The 16,288-nt window shown below is 56.3% G+C and overlaps 5 protein-coding genes across 5 annotated transcripts; 4 read left to right on the top strand and 1 right to left on the bottom strand.

Annotated features, from left to right (window-relative positions):
- Nucleotides 1–384: 384 nt before the first annotated feature.
- GNI_081390 (hypothetical protein) lies at nt 385–3,662 on the top strand (the record flags this gene model as incomplete). The annotated part of the gene is made up of 3 exons (XM_011135721.1): nt 385–693; nt 882–960; nt 997–3,662. The coding sequence occupies 3 exons, from the start codon at nt 385–387 to the stop codon at nt 3,660–3,662; spliced, it is 3,054 nt and encodes a 1,017-aa protein (XP_011134023.1).
- Nucleotides 3,663–4,713: 1,051 nt separating this feature from the next.
- GNI_081380 (phosphatidylinositol N-acetylglucosaminyltransferase) lies at nt 4,714–5,559 on the bottom strand (the record flags this gene model as incomplete). The annotated part of the gene is made up of 3 exons (XM_011135720.1): nt 4,714–5,084; nt 5,180–5,335; nt 5,400–5,559. 3 exons carry the CDS (start codon nt 5,557–5,559, stop codon nt 4,714–4,716), a joined length of 687 nt encoding a protein of 228 aa, XP_011134022.1.
- Nucleotides 5,560–5,717: 158 nt separating this feature from the next.
- Nucleotides 5,718–5,984, top strand: GNI_081370 (hypothetical protein; the record flags this gene model as incomplete). The annotated part of the gene is made up of 1 exon (XM_011135719.1): nt 5,718–5,984. One exon carries the CDS (start codon nt 5,718–5,720, stop codon nt 5,982–5,984), a length of 267 nt encoding a protein of 88 aa, XP_011134021.1.
- A 210-nt stretch (nt 5,985–6,194) lies between these two features.
- GNI_081360 (hypothetical protein) lies at nt 6,195–10,337 on the top strand (the record flags this gene model as incomplete). The annotated part of the gene is made up of 1 exon (XM_011135718.1): nt 6,195–10,337. The coding sequence occupies one exon, from the start codon at nt 6,195–6,197 to the stop codon at nt 10,335–10,337; it is 4,143 nt and encodes a 1,380-aa protein (XP_011134020.1).
- Nucleotides 10,338–10,493: 156 nt separating this feature from the next.
- GNI_081350 (hypothetical protein) lies at nt 10,494–15,474 on the top strand (the record flags this gene model as incomplete). The annotated part of the gene is made up of 6 exons (XM_011135717.1): nt 10,494–10,545; nt 10,586–12,391; nt 12,471–12,754; nt 12,905–13,479; nt 13,513–15,338; nt 15,437–15,474. 6 exons carry the CDS (start codon nt 10,494–10,496, stop codon nt 15,472–15,474), a joined length of 4,581 nt encoding a protein of 1,526 aa, XP_011134019.1.
- Nucleotides 15,475–16,288: the final 814 nt, after the last annotated feature.

Here is a 16,288-nt window from a genome sequence, read left to right as displayed (position 1 = left end):
GGGGGGGGCAGTCATTGATCCTCGTCGGCAGTCATCAAGGGAGAGAAACGCCGCAGAGGCAACTGTTGCGATGTCGCACTGCTTCAGGGATGTACTGTCCTCGAGATGTGCCTGGTGTAGTGTCCTCGACATGGGACAGTTGGCCCCAATCCAGGTATGAATCCAATAGTTCGATCACTAGCTCACTAACCCGCTCAATAACCAGTTCAAAGACCGGCCGGGTGCAAGCGGAGTACACGGCTTACCACATTGTCTGGAATGGATCAGGACACTCTGATGACCTGTGGCCCAGTTTGTGACTAGAAAGAACTATTATCGAACCGTGATGTTGAGCTCACCAATTATAGCATCGACCGTGGTCGATTCGGGTCATTTATTTTCTCAATGATATTTGGAACCCCAGTGGGTCGAAAGCAATGCGGCGACACGGGTTGGTTCTGTATAAAGACCACCACTGGTCTGATCTACTACGCGCACCTTAAGACGAAAAGGACTTCAATAGAAAAGCCGCCTGAAGTACTGAGATGGGAATCGGAAAAAAAGGCTGAAGGCCTCAAGGTGGACGATCAAAAACCGGATGACTCCGAACCCGATGCATCGAAGATCCATAAACTGAGCAGAGATGCATGCATTTCTATAGCTATTAACTCAATCAAGGAGAACGATGTTACACCTACAATGCCGTACGATCAAGTAATCATCACTAACCTGGTTCATCATTTTGTAACCTCCCAGGTTACCGTATGTGTAGGGGATACCGTATCTGTAGGGAAGGCACCTACAACGGGCGTAGATTTGATTTTTGTCCGAATTGGCGCACACGTGTGGGTTCGGCATGTTGCTGCACACACACAAGAGTGTTGCACAAGAGTGTATTTTAGGTGGAGAAGATGTTGAAGTTGGACGCGAAGTTCCTGGCAATCGCAGACGAGGATCGACAAGAGATGTATGAAGTAGCACGTAAACTGATCTTGCGGGGTCGGAGTTACGAGGCAGGGGGTTTGGATGACTTTCGGGCCGAGTTGGAGAAAATCGATATTCAACCAGTGCACACGGTGGACGAGATTTTGGGAGTGTATTTCAAAGACCCAAAATGGGAGAGAGTAATAGGGACCGAAGGGGCGAAGGTAGCGGTGCTAGATTCCATCGAAGTCGCCGAGAGAAAATTGGCCCGAAAGTTCCAGATGTGGTTACCGGAGTTTGCCGAGTTGGTCAAGAGGCACTTCAAGTCTTATCTGGTAGGAAAAAAACCCTGGGACAATCCCACCTGGGATGACGATGAGCGGATAAGTGCGCTGCTTGACGACGACGACTTTGTCGTGGAGTTTGCGACCGACAAGAAGCTCCAAGAAGTCAAATCCTACATTCAACAGAACTTGGCTGACAGAGCCTGTCAGCTGAGCGACATCAACCTACTCCATTTACCCCTGGAAAAGGAAATTGGGCTTACAGAATTGATAGAGTCTGTCGACTCCCAACGCCGTTCTCAGCAGGATAACCAAGATAGTCAAGAAGATAACCATTCCCAAGAAGATGATCATTCCCAACGAGATATAGATAGTAGTAAAGAGGACGATCCCCTTGAACACCACCCCCATAACGACGGTTTCCCTAAGGAGGCACCTCCTGGTCATAATCGTACTGGAGGAGGTCGGCCAAAGGAAGGCTCTCGTACGGGCGAGCCAAACGAAGGCTCTCGTACGGGCGAGCCAAAGGAAGGCTCTCGTACGGGCGAGCCAAAGGAAGGCTCTCGTACGGGCGAGCCAAAGGAAGGCTCTCGTGCTGAGGAGACAATGAATCAAAGGGGATCCTCGCCTTCGGGTCCACGGTCTCCGAAGAGTCCCGGTGAGAGTGTTCGAAGCAGACAGCAAGGAGAGACCACTCGACCCAATGACCCTGGATCTAGGGGCTCTAGGGGCTCTGAGTCTAGGGGCTCTGAGTCTAGGGGCTCTGAGTCTAGGGGCTCTGAGTCTAGGGGCTCTGTGCCTAGGGACTCTGCGCCAGGAGGGTCCCATAGTAGAGACTGTCGGGGTGTGTCCGTGGAGGGTAATGAGGAAGCGAAGAAAGACACGTCGGAGGTGAAGCAGGAGGTTGATAAGAATGAGTCGGTACAAGATAGGTCCGGCGAAGGCAAGAATGAGGGAAGCCTTCCACAGTCTGACGCTGTGGGTGGTGTTAATGAGCGGCTGTCCGAGCCGAAAAAACGCAGTGGCGAAGTAGTTAGCAAACAGGATACGAATTTAGACTATTACTCAGAGGAGGCAAGTGGGGGTGAGGAGGGGTTGGTTACGGCTACCCATTCGTCGCGGACGGCGAGCAACTCGGCTGTAGCTGCTGACAGACAGATCGACAAGACGAAGGTTCGAACGAACAGGCGCCCTCGGTACTGTCTGTTGTGTCGGGAAAAGCAGGTGTGGGGCAAGTGCAATGCAATGTTGGACAGTGAGTCCATGGCGGAGGTCCTAGGAGATATCTGGCAAGAGTTTTGCCAAGGTTGGTGGGAGCAGAAGCGACCGGCGGCGGCTCCGGAGGCTGGGGCGGATCCGGAGTCAGACGCGGCTGAAATAATGCAGGGGGACATCGAAACGAAGCAGCAATCCAGTGCCGTATCGAAGCCGTCGGGCTCGGATGATGGAGGGACAGGAGGGGACGCTGTGGAGAGCTCGCCGCAGGTTACGGACGAGCGTCTGACTGCGCCGCCGCCGTTGTCTCAGGTAGAGTTGCAGCAGCGACGCCGGCGTCGGAAGAACCGGAAGAAGAGACGTCGTGACACGGATGAAGACGTCGAAAAGCGGAGACGTCGCGCCTCGGCCGACCATGGTGGCCGCCGCGTCATATACGACCGCCGTAGAGGCAGCTACGACCGCGGTGGCCTACCACGTCGGAACAGTCATGATGGTGGCACGGACCACCGACTTGCCCCGGGCGACCGCAACTACCGTCCGCGGTACGGCCGAGGCTATAACCCCAAAGGCGACTACCGCGGCGCAGGCCGCTACCGAGAGGAGGACAGTCGCTACCGCGACCCCGACAGCCGCTACCGCGCCGCCGACAGTCGCCACCGCGACACCGACAGTCGCGATCGACGAGACGAGGGGCACCGCGACGAGGACTACCGAAAAGATGGCGGCGGCTACCGAGAAGGTGGCGGCAGCTACCGAGATGGCAGCCGAAACAACTACCAAGACGGAAGCCGAGGCGGCTACCGGGATGGCAATGGTGGTTACCGAGATGGCAATGGCAGCAGAAATGGTGGTTACAGGAACGGCGGTGGAGGCTACCGGGACGAAGGGTACCGAGATGGAGGCTACCGAAATAGCGATGGGAGTTACCGAGATGACCCGAGTTATCGGGACAGACGCTCTGGCTACCAAACAAACCCTTACGGCAACGGCAGTCGTTCTGCTTACCAGTCTCGCTATGATCAAGACCCCAACCGGTCGCGGACTTGGCGAAACGAAACGTCGCAACGGGACGACCCAGATCGCGGCAGAGAAGACCGCTGGCGCGACCGCGGCCGAAACCGAGAGGACGGCTACCGAGCGGAGGCCGACAGGGAATCGGGCCGACCCGCTGGTGACCGAGCAGGGGGCGGGCGGTATCCGGAAGACCGGCGCCCACGTCGGACCAGCGACTACGGCGGCAAGCCTTATCCACGCTGACGCTGGGTTCGCCTGTGGCGATGAAGATGGGACGGGTGTGCGGCGGCACGACCTTCAGCGGTGAGGACCTTTAGTGGTGAGGACCTTCAGTGTGGGTCATCCTTGTGTGGTAGGTCAACACTGTCAGTCGATCGATCTCTAGTGGGCGTCAATGAGTCATTTATTGAAAAAGTGTCCGACACTTAGAGCTGGGATGGCGCTAGTCCATTTAGTCGGGTAGCACGATCACGGGGACGTCCCAAGGCCCGCTGAGGTTGCTCTTGTACTTGACATTGAGAAGGTACAGGGCAGGTCCCATAAACAGCAACACCATTAACCTGAAACGCAAACGTCCTAGCCCACTCTGATAGATGAACTTTATCCACAGTGGTTGGCCTGGGTCCGCATGACGTAACGACGTACGGCCACGACGGGGGATAATGATAGGGAGCCGTCAATGTCCACATTACGGACACAATGGCATGGCAGGTGTGGTGGTACGGTGGACGTGGTGGTACGGTAGGTGTGGTAGTACGGTAGGTGTGGTGGTACGGTAGGTGTGGTGGTGCGTAGGTGTGGTCTTACGTCGCAATATATGTAATCATTAGCACTGTATTGTCTACGAACCAGTGAACCAAAACCAGAGACACGCTGGTCAAGAAGCCAGTCAGTCCGACGTCGTGGACCCACGGCTTCCAGAGCTAAAAGAGAACTGTGGGATGTTGGCATTCTTACATAGACAGATCTCCGTAACGGTAGGGTTAAAATCAGTGCACTACGACAAAGGAAATATCTGCGGTGGAACCCGCTAAGGGAAAGGAAAGTGTGCATTACAAGACGCCAAACAATAGAACGGCGAACACTTGGTCAGCGTCCCGCAGTCTTGACACGAGCAGTGTTGTTCCGACGATAGAGGCATTCAATGCCACAGCGCCCCCATTGTAGGGCACCGGTAGGAACACTCTCTGATGGTCAAATGACACCAGGTGAATCAAAAATAGCACTGAAGAGAAATATGCACGGATTTGGATAAATAGGACAATTCTGCGAGGGCAGAAAGAAGGGGGTCTGGTCAGGATGCATTACCAACTGTTAGGCATATAACCGTGTCATGACTGAAGCTTTGAGTTAATGTCTGCAGTAACGGAGAGAGCACTTTGAGACAGCCGATAATGACTGTTATCCTTTTGAAAGCCGTCATGCTTCCGTCAGTGGAAGGGTGTTGGTCCATCAAATCCACAGGTTTCTTGGTCCACCAAGTACCCAGCCAGTATAAAGAGATCAAAGCAAAGTCTATAAATGTTAACGTGGCTGCACTAATCATCGAAGGCTGTCGGTCGACGCCCCGCCAAATCGCTATATGGATAACCACAATGCATATAGGCTGCACTATTCGTCCAGTTAAAGAGACCAGGTACCAGTATCCATAACGTGGTGGTTTAGCTAAAAGACGAAACATATCACAGGCCGTAAACCGATCGCAACAAGTCCAGAGAGTAGTCCATGCAGCGTAGGGAGGGATCATAGGGTATACATACCATTCTGAACAAGACAGTCCAGGAATCGTTTGGTGTCTGTATAGTCGTCTGGGAACGGTTGCTTCGCGTACAATACTTTCCTCCAAACGTTAACCTTATATCGGTTGCCAGAAGATGACTTCTCCAGCACAAATGAATTACTAGACCATGCAGGCACTGCAATACATCCCGGCAGTGTTACAATATCATCACTCTTTTCATTGCTTCCGAGTTTGGTTACTACCTTTAATGAAATCAACCTGCTTAACCGGCGCACTCACCATAGCTCGTATGTTCCCACATATTTTACACGTGGTAGCTGCTTCATCGTATTTGGCTCCATCAAACGGGCAGAATAAGCATTCAACTGCGCCCCAGGACCGCCGATCATTTTCTGCCATTTTTCATCAATCAAATTCGCTCTATCATCGAGCCCTCTTCCTTTTGTACACCACGCAATCACCAGAGCATTTTGCCAGAGCCAGAAAATGAAAAGGGCCCTCCAACCTGGTCAAGTACCAGCAAGCATTTTCTTAGTGCACACACGTGTGCGCTATGCATGAACCAGGTGAACAGCGATATTTGGGAATTGCCGTTCCGGAGCATTGAGTTTATCACCCCGATTAAGAAGCGTCCGCATCTTCATAGTGGCCTATATGGAATTGAACAGGGCACTTATCAGCCTCGCTTTCAGAACAGTTGGGAAACGGATTATATTCATGAAAGCTCGTCAAGTGATGTCGGAGTCATCAAAGAGGCTGCTGTCACTGAATTGAAGGCGGCTCTGGACACTGGTCAAGACGCTAACCTGAGCATAAACTGGTAAGAGAGCCCTATATTTTAAGCGACACGCTGGAAGGCTTCAGAGGTTGTTTTGGGCTTTGAGAGGCTACCAGCGGTACCCAGACAGTATGGAACGGGAAATATTGCTACAGAGGTACTGAATTATTGGGAGGGGTCATTATGTGCCCCTTGCAGAGAGATCCGAAATTTTCACCACTGCGCGCAGTCAATTACATCTGAACTACTCCATTACATGGTCGCTGAGTGCTCTACCGCAGCTTTGCTGGCGGGTTTTGTGGAATTGGACCCAGAGAGACACAAGGGAGTGTTCGAGTTTCATGCTCCGTTGTTTTCAGCTGACCGCCTATTTGTGAAGGACAGCATTGTTATGACTTTTGTAGCAGGAGGTACTGCTACAACGCGAGACCGGAAGGAATCTGGGAACCTGGCGGTGGATTACAGATCGGCATATAAGACCTACAAAAACTGGGTTCGGGGTGCCGAGTGGTTGGCGGCTGCTGTCATGAGGTATGCGGAGGACGATCCCGTTATTTCGGTATGGCCGGGATACTGCGGCTTTGTCGACTGGGGACCAGTGAGTGCGTTTTATGAACCCCTCTTATTGCCGGGTAACAGGCCGTTGAAGAGGAAGCCGGCTGACATATTGCATAATACAGATGACTATAACCGGGCGGTGGCGACATTGTGCCAGCACCCGGGATACGAAGGGTTTGATTCCTCCAGAGTTTTGCACTGGTTCCAGAATGGAATCTCCAGCCTTTATATGCATGATCCGTTGTTCGGCGGCTGGTTGGTGGAGTGGTACCGCCGGCTGAATCTGAGTGAGTTGCCTGTGGGGTTGTCGGATTTGAGGAACTTGCTTTGGGCTTCGAAGACGAACGTGGTCACCTCGGTGGAGTGCATTTTGTACTGGACCATCCTCGAGGGCGAGCTGGGATTGTTGCACTTCCGCAATTTGGCGGAGTTGCTGCCTCCACTGGCTTTTTCGCCGACGATGATGATGTTGCCCAACTCGATTGCGGGCAGTCAGGTGCAGCAGACGCAGGCGTCGAACCTGTCTCGGCACTGCATCAATCTGCAGCAGGTGAGCGCGGAGGGGCCGCGACTCATCACCATTCCGGACATGTTGCTGCGGCGGTGTCCGTTGGACGTGCTGGTGCTGCGGGGCGAGCAGGGGAGCGACGTGGGGTACAGCAGCGGGATGAACTTCCCCACCTTCGCCTCTTGGGCGCTGAGTCACGACGCGGCGGCCTGGAGCGGGGCGGGCGCGACGTTGTTAATGTCGCTGCGCACGGGGCTGTTGGAGTTTTGGCACGGGAACTGCATTACGGGTTACGAGTTCCGCAAATGGGTGAAGAGTTACGGACTGGGCACGCGCGACGTGTGTCAGTACGTGTTGCTGAACCCGCTGAATGTGTTCCATGCGCACCTGCAGGCGTTGGCGATGCGCGAGCTCGTGACCAAGGCGTTGAAGCGGCACGTGCAGCAGGGGCTACGGCTGCAGCGGGCGCGGAAGCTGTCGCAGCAGCAGGCGCCGCAGGTCGCTTTGCCGCGACCGTACGACCCGCGATTCGACCCTGCGCAGGTGGTGCGGCATTTCTTTGCCAGTTCGACTGCGGTTATGGACGAGATGGCGCGCTGGTTTCAGAGTTTTCGGCAGAACGTGGCGGCACAGAGCGCGGCTTGGTGGGAGCAGAACGTGACACCGGACTTCACGGCGTTGCTGACGGTGACGGCGAGCAGTCCGTTGCTGGCGCTGCCGTCGGCGACGGAGGTGTTGGACAACGTGAAGAAGGTTAGTGAGATCGCGCGGTTGCCGGCGACGTTGCTGGCGACCTGCCTGCGCGCGGGACTGCGCTTTGACCTGGGCGAGGAGGCGCCGACCTACCGGTTTCTGGGTACGTGCTTGCGGCAGGTGGGCGAAGGTGTGTTGGACTCGGTGGTGCAGCGCGCCTCGAGGTTGTTGCGGGCGGCAGCGGACGCAGCGGCGGAGTTGGAGGTGAAGTTGCCGGAGCACGTATTTCCGCGCGTGTTGCTGGCCTGTGGGAGCGGGGCGACGCGGCGGGTGCGAGCGGCGGATGATCAGCGTGCGGCGGCGCTGGAGCGTTGTTGGCACTCGCCCTCCTCTTTCGACTACCGTTCGCGAGGTGTGCCGCAACAGGCGGAGTTCAGTGAGCGCACGGCGTTGCGGGCGGTGAGTTACGGGCTGCGTCCATTGGGTATGTCGCACGGTGCGGTTGGGCGGCTGAGTGCTCAGCTGCGTCACCGCAAATGGCCTTGCCAGCCGCTATGTGTGCGCGAGCCGGAGGGGTTGTGCAGTGTGTGGGCTCAGTACGCGCGCGCGGTGGAGGCGGGTTTTTTGATCGGTCTGTACTGTGCGGAGACGGAGGTCTGCGAGTGCGCCCGCTGGCCCCGGTTATTGCTCGAGTATGCCTACGCCGCGCTGCAGCACGGCGAACTGGATGTGGCCTACCACTGCGCCATCCGCGTCGCGCGTCTCCGCGCCGAAACGCTGCCGCGGATTGAGGATGCGGTCCGGGCGCGCTACCTTCTCTTCGAGGTCGCCTGCGACGCCAGCATCCCGCTCGAGCACGCTGGCCGACTCTACCGCGCTTGGAGCGACGTGAAGCGCAAGCCATTGAGCACCGAGGGCCGCTTCGACACGATCCGGTGTCTCGAAGATATTTATGCGCACATCCCCGCCGTGCAGACGGACGGATTCGTCAGTGGGCAGCAGACGGTCGTGCCGCTGTTCAATCTGACGCTCGCCACGCGGCTTATGGCCGCACTTTCCGGCTCCGCTGCGGCGGGCGAAAGCAGTGAGGCGAAATTGCTGAGCAAGACCGTTTCGCGACTGCTCGAGACGACCGTCCAGCTTCTGCAGCTTTGCCACTCACAGTACGTCCCGCTACCGCCGCTGTTGCTGCTTGCTTTCCGCGCGCGCATCAGTTACTACCGCCGCGTCTGCCAGCTCTGGCCTGAGGGTACGGCGCGCGGGAGCCTGCGCCACGCCTTCGCCGGCTACCTTATGGAAGCGCGGGAGGCGCCGTGCGTGAGTGACAAGGTCTTTGGTGTAGATGTGTACTACTTTTGCCTGCTGCGGTGCATTTCCGAACACCGCATCGCCAAACACCGCAGCCGCGATCTGCGACCTGTGCCGGTCGACGAGCTCGTACTGCCCATCGGCGCGAGCAACGTAAACCGGCAGGAATGCGACCCGGACGGCTCGATCGCGCAGCTGTGCTGGCTCGCTTCTGTCCTCGTGGAGTCGAGTGCCTCGCCGCTGCAGCCTGAGTGCATCGGAGCACTTATCCTCTGCGGCAAGGACTTGGTTGTGCGCAGCATCTCGGACATGGCCAGCGCCTTCACGGACATGCGCGGCCCACAGGACGCGGCCTTTGCCGCTGCGTTGCGTGACGAAAGCCTCGGACTCAGGGTCGACAGCCGACTAGGCGACGAGAACCTGAACGTGGACTACCTCTTCGCGCCCGGCTATCACCCCAAGGCCGACCGCCAGCTGCGCGCACTGCAGCGCGTGCTCGGCCTAGCCTGGTATAACCCCAGTCGCCAGCGCCTGCTCGAGGTAGCGACCAACGTCTGCTACCGTGTCGCCTATTACCGGCTCGTGCTCAAACTTAAAAATCTGCGTCAGTACAAGACCGTTACGCTCCGCGACCTACGCGACGGTCAGACCGTCGTGCAGGAGGTCCCGCTCGAGCACGCTGACCAGACGCTGGCCAAGTTGCGCGAATTGGCCTGGGAGATTTTATGTGCTAAGGCGCTCGGCCTCTCCGAAACGCAGGAAATGGCGCTCGTCTCGCAGTGGCAAACGCAGGGCACCTACGTGCGCGACCGCGTGCAGATCCGGCTGAACAAAAGCCTCGGCGACAACCCCTCGGTCGGCATTAACCATGCGTTCGTGCAGGAAGAGTACCAAAGTCTGCGCGACTACCTCACGCGACACCTCGACGAACGTACGCGCCAGGGCATCATCGACCAGTGCCTCGCCTGGTGCGACCGCAGCGAATATCCTGGCATCCAGAACTACGTGCTCGACCGCACGCGGACGCCGGCGCGCTGGTTCACCGACCATGTGCTGTCTGGCGGCTCGCTCGAAAGTTCCGTCATCTTCGACATCATTCGCGGCAGCCACACTACGCACTGGCTCCGCGCCAAATGGCTCATTCACTACCTGTCCTCCGTCGTGGGACTGCGCAGAGCCGAGTCCGCGCGTGAAGATGCCGCCGCCCAAGGCCCCGCCGGCATGCGCCACGCCGCCGTCTACAACCAGTGGATGCTCACTGCCCGCGCCGCCGACAAGGTCGTCGACAACCTGCCCGCGCTGCTGCCTGTAGTCCGCATGCGCCGCTCCTGAGCCAAAGTCTTGGCCCTTGGCCCTTGGCCGCCGCGTGACCCCTGCGCCGGTTCGAGGCCGGACTCCCTGGGCGGAGATTCGGAGCGGAACTCGAGTAGGACTCGAGTTCTACTGCCCGAAACTCAGTCGGGTGGCAGGCGCACACGCGTGTGGTCGATGCGAAGCATTTTTCGCGCGGCATTGGCGTTCCTCGGAGTTAGGGTTCAAGGTAGGTTGGGGCGGTTGGCAACGGAGTAGGTGTTTTGTAGGCCAAGTAGGACTCGATGGGCAAAGTGTGGTGGGCGTTCCGGATGCTTCCATTGCGGCTCCAGACAGCGTTCTTGGTGCAGCAAGTGCGGCGGTGGGTTCGGACAAAGTCGCGGACATGATCGCGCGGTCGAAGCAGTTGGGATCGGGTGCGAAGGCGGGCGACCCGCACTCGTTGGTGAACAAGTTGCAGGATGCGATTTCGCGTGCGAGGTTGGCGCGATCGAGCGACCTGTCGTACGAGCAGATGGAGCAGGTGGTGAGTGACACGAACGAGGAGTTGCAGCGACTGGAGGAGCAGGACAAGTTGAACAAAGTGCAGGACGCGTTGGCGCGGGCGCGGGTGGCGCACAGTAGCGCGCCGGCGGTGGACCCTGCGGACGAGGCGAGCAGTATGTTGGGGGCTTTGCGACAGGCGGGTGCGGCGCAGGCTAGCCCAGAGTTGAAGCAGAACCTGGCGTTGGGTGCGCAAATCGAGGGGTTGAATGCGAACATTGCGAAGTTGAAGGACGTGGAAGCACGTGCGGCGGCGTTGGAGGCGCATGCGTCGGAGGCGCAGCGTAGCGAGGAGGCGGTGCAGGAGACGGACGATGCGTTGGCAGCGTTGAAGACAGCGTTGCAGCAGGCGCAGAACTTGGAGCAGGAGCAGAAGTTGATGACTTCGGGTGAGCCGGCGGAGAAACCGGAGTTTGGGCCGTCGGCGGTGGAAGCGGAGGAGGCGCAATTGTTGGGTGGCGAGACGGCGGAGGTGTTGGGCGACCTGGCGGCGGAGCAAGAGGAGGAGAAGCAGGTGACGAGTGGGGACAATCCGGCGGACCTGATGACGAACATTTCGCCCCACGACACGGCCGAACAGGGTACGTTGGAGACGGCGATTCAGGTGATTCGGAGTGCGGCGACGGACCCGCGGGACGCGACGGAGAAGTTGATAGAGTTGATGCGGGCGGAGGGGGACAAACTGGAGAGTTTGGGTGACAAGGTGAAGGCCTTGGCGCAGGCTAAGGACGAGTTTGTGGCGCAGTCTGTGCGAATTTTGCGGGACGCGGAGAACAGTTCGGGACGCGCCAATGCGGAGGCGGACGTGGCGAACGAGTTGAACGCGGAGGCGGGTGCGCGGCTGGAGCAGCTGGCGCAGGGGGCGCAGACGGGGGTGCCGGGGCTGGGTGCAAGTGCGGCAGGCCGAGGCACGAAGGCGGTAATGGCACAGGCGGAGAAGGCGAGTCAGCGGGCGCAGTTGGAGAGTCGGTCAGCGCAGGAGTTGGCGGCGAGTGCGGAGCATCTGAGTGCGCGGGCGACGGAGATGGCTGATTCGGTGGAGGAGCAGACGCAGATGATGGAGGAGTTTCTGGGTAATATCAAGATGATATCGCAGAACGCGTTGGATGAGGCGCACAGGACGGCGACAGCGGAGGGGTGGGTGGGTCGTGTGGAGGAGCAGCGGGACGGGATTTTGGCGGAGGCGGCGACGTATGAGAGCATGATCAAGGACATGCAAGCGGACGTGCCGCGGGAGTTGAGTTTGGGTGATCGTTTGCAGGTGTTTGCGGACCAGACGGTGAAGAACATGGCGGGGTTGCGGAAGGAAGCGGGTTGCGAAGAAGGGCACCAGGCGGCGCACGAGAAGGAGTTTGCGGCGGTGACGGGTGAGAGTGCGAAGCATATTCCCCATGAGTGTACGGAAGAGACCTGTGAGGAGGAGGATCCATGCGAATCTAACTGTCCGGATTCCACGCCCGCACCGGCTCTGCCGCCGGTGCATGAGGTAGATCCATGTGACCAGGCGCTTAAGGACGCTAAGTCACGTCTGGGTATGCGTTCGATGACTTTCTTGCAACGACCCATTTTGGCTCCCGGGCGTTTTTTATATGAACGAACTGCATGAGCTAGTAGACAACTGGTCAGAGAAGGACCTGACGAGCGGCACGTACCAGCTGCCGAACTATCTCCGGCTGAAAAACGTGTGGAAAGAGTGGGCTGCCGACAAGGCGGGCAGCGCAGGCGCCAGGCTGGCCGATCTGCGCTACCTCATCGGAATCGGACTCACGAGTGTGGACAGTGAACTGGGAATGGCGATTTTAGACCGCGTGATAGACTACAACCTACGGATGACCGCGGAGCCCCGCAGTCCGGAACTGGACTTGACCACGCAAGAAATGATTGATTTGCTCAAAGTAAGAGCTCACTTATGGAATTTACCGGTGGGCCCCATCCGTAAGCCCCAGCTGTGAACCTTACTTGTGGGCCTGCTTGTTTGTGAATATCGCTCATTTGCGTTTTATTAGTGGATTTCTCATGTAATACCCACACTTGTTTTCTTGTAGTATGCCCTGGACATCTTGCTACCAACAGAGAGTTACTATGAGAATTTCTTGTCATTATGGGCGATCCAAAACAAGCTAGTCGCTAGTCTGCGCACTGGGGAGAATGGACTAAGCGAGAAAGTACGGATCGACAAAGGAGCGAGCGAGAAAAATATACTAAGATCCATGTACTCGTCCTGGAGAAGGATCCGGGGCCTAGAAGTTGAATTAGCTTGTATGACTGTTGAAAGGTATTATTATATAACCATCGCTTGTTACGAAGTGTGTGTTGGAAGGAGGTGGCATAGGCCATTTCCTGAAGATTTAATTGCAAAATGTTCTTACCTAATTGAGGATTTCGTTCAACGGAATGGTCTTCGATGTGCATATTTGCCTCTGTTGCTTAGCGAGCAAGATACGCCAGAAGGTGAGAATGAATTGGTAGGAAAGAAGCCTATGATTAGGGACAGAGACATCGTTAATATTGTTGCAGCAAATGAGATTTTATCTTCATTAGAGATCCGTGCTCTTATTTCTGAGTTACAGGCGTTGCGGATCGCTGCAGTAATTGATCGTGATTCTGTACATCTGGATAGGTTAGAACCTATATCCTATATTTGGACTAGGAGTTTAGGTTATTATTTCAAAGCAGATCCTGCCAGCGCAATTCATCAGGCGTTTGATACCTTGGATTTCATGTCGTGGCAAACTAGTGATCCAGACAGCGAGAAGAGTATTAAGTGGGCACTGGTTCGATATTGTGAGTTGTTATCAATTCGTTGTAGTCCAACTCAGGTTGAAGACTTGTGGAATTTTCTAATTCAAAATCCGAATGGTTCAGTTGAGGAGTTTGAGTTCGTGGACCTCAGGAGGCTTAATGAAGTGGTCCGAAGTCTGATATGTGCGTTACAAGATTATGAAGAGGCTTTGCAGATTTTATTGGAACAGTTGTTTTTCCAGGATGAGGTGTTCTGTCGGGCATTGGTATTGAGAGGTATATATTGGCCTGCATTGATATCAGCTGTAGATCATTTGAAAAGCTTGGATGGGAAAGGATATCGTGGATCACGATTTTGTAATAGACTTCGGGATCTTGCTGCATATTATTCAGAGTGCGAAAGATTACACCCAAAGATGTACTCCCATCCTTTGTTATACAAATTATTACCTGAACAGCCAGAGATGTTTCCAGGACACATGATTGTATGCGAAAAATTATTAGAGATGGGACTTAACCTTAACAGCGACATTATTGAAAACACGTTACCTCGTAATCCAATGTTTATTGGCCCATCTCATGGCGATATAGACGAGGCGGTAGCACGAGGTCTAGAACGAGCTATATGTCTCGCTTTAGATGAGATAGGTAACTACTCATTCCCCGGAGTACCTGATGACTTTTGTTCCGAGAGTAATCTGCCAATGTTTCTGAGACCAACGATAGAAAAAATATCTACAGCAAATGGTGTTGTGTGCATGGTGATCCCGAACGATCGACACCCGGTACCGTCTTCGATAAATGAGTATATGAAGACTTCTGCCATGTCGACAAAATTAGAACAGAGGTGTGTAGAGAAGATACAACAATTACTCAAACAAGGCAGTACGGCCCGGCTTGAGGTAATTTTCTTGCTTACCGTATTCAGTGGATTACGACGCCAGGTAAAGGAACGGTATTTTTGTGCTATAACTGCACAAGCAATGTGCGCTAATTCACCTGACTGGTACAGTACCTTGAATGGCCTCTTAATAATCGCAAACGGCACTGGCGGACTCGTGGAAGGATTGGGCGACGCCGCTGTTCTGGAGCGTCGAGAGAATGGCACTCTAGAAAAGAACGTTGTGGACAGTTTTGCCCACCGGGCATATCGCCATGGTGAGGGGATGGAGGAGGTATATGCCGTCTTCGACTATTGGTCGCAAGTGGCTTCAGACGTCTGGGGCCCAGAATGTCGGCTGTGGTCGCATCTTTTGTATGACCTTCGATACAATAGTGATTTGGGTCCTAACGGGATCCAGTCGTCGCCCTGGTATGATGAAGCGCTACAATATCTGTGCAAACGTCCGTGCGAGAAGTTTCCGATTGCGGAACAAATAGTTCTACACTACGTTGACCTAAAAGATCGGTTGGTGGTTAACGCCTTAATCAGAGGCCTTGAATCACACATCTCTGCGAGGCTGACGCGCCAAGTCGAGACATTCCTTCGCATTGACGGAACCGACCAAGTGGGTGCCGACACAATCAGCTCCGATGAGGAGGAAGAACGGAGCGATGCCTTCGCGTCGCCGCCGGAATGTTCCACTAGCAGCGCGCCTCTGTTGGCGTTCACGGCCGAGCTGCGGAACACGGCTTTGGGGAAGCAGCCGGAAGCGCTGGCGGCCAAACGATCTACCGAGTCCAGCCAGGAGTCGTTTCAGAGCGCCGAGTATGTGACGCCCCCGGCCCTCGGCACGAGTATGTCGCCGACCAATGTACCGGAGGACGAGCACAAACGAAAGGCGAGTGGCGGAGTGCCGGAGACTGGACCTGATGAATCGACAATGTCCGCGCAGAAAGTCGCGGCCGGGCCAATGCAGGACGCCGCAACTGAATCGGTGCAGGACGCAGAAGGCGGATTGGCTGAGAGGTCAGTGAGCGACGGCGCGTGGAAGAACATCTTGTCGGGGGAGCATTCCAGTCGGTCGACCTTTGGCGACCACCCGTTCGGCGGACGGCTCCCACAGGGCCCGCCCATCACTAAGTTCGTGACTGGTTGGCTGGCCTCTGCGATGCAACCGATCCTGTCGCATGTACACGCTGCGACGGACTCCGCGGCGGAGCGACAAAGGTCCATGCCGGTTGCGGACTTCGCAGATCCGCAGCTTTCTTCTGACTCTTTGAAGCAGAAGCGGGCGGCACCAGACGATGAGAGCCGAATGCAGTCCGAAGACTTGGCCCGAAGGCCGCCCGAGATCGAACCCGATCTCACGCGAACCGCAGTCACCACCAAACGCGGGCTAGGAAGACGCGTCCGATCCTACAAGGGCTCGCCAACGGCCGTGCCTCAGTCCTCTCCATTCCCCGAAGCGAGTGCTGTGCCTTTTTCCATGGTTCCAGCCGCTGCCAACACCGTCCCCGCAATGATTACCGTTCCCGACACAGATGCAATGGTTCCCACCACGGACGGAATGGCTACGGACGGAACGGCTACGGACGGAACGGCCACGGATGGAACGGCCACGGATGGAACGGCCACGGATGGAACGGCCACGGATGGAACGGCCGCGGATGGAACGGCCACGGATGGAACGGCCACGGATGGAACGGCCACGGATGGGCCTGTAATCGACGCGGAGGGAGTATCCCCCGCGGGCGAAGGTTCCGAAATGGAGCGGGCGATCGACGACGCCGCTCGAGAGACCCGG

The sequence above is a fragment of the Gregarina niphandrodes genome, assembly GCF_000223845.1.
Source record: "Gregarina niphandrodes unplaced genomic scaffold scaffold00015, whole genome shotgun sequence".
Classification (NCBI taxonomy): Eukaryota; Apicomplexa; class Conoidasida; order Eugregarinorida; family Gregarinidae; genus Gregarina; species Gregarina niphandrodes.
Note: the sequence above shows the minus strand (reverse complement) of the source record. Positions and strands in the feature narration are given on the sequence as shown.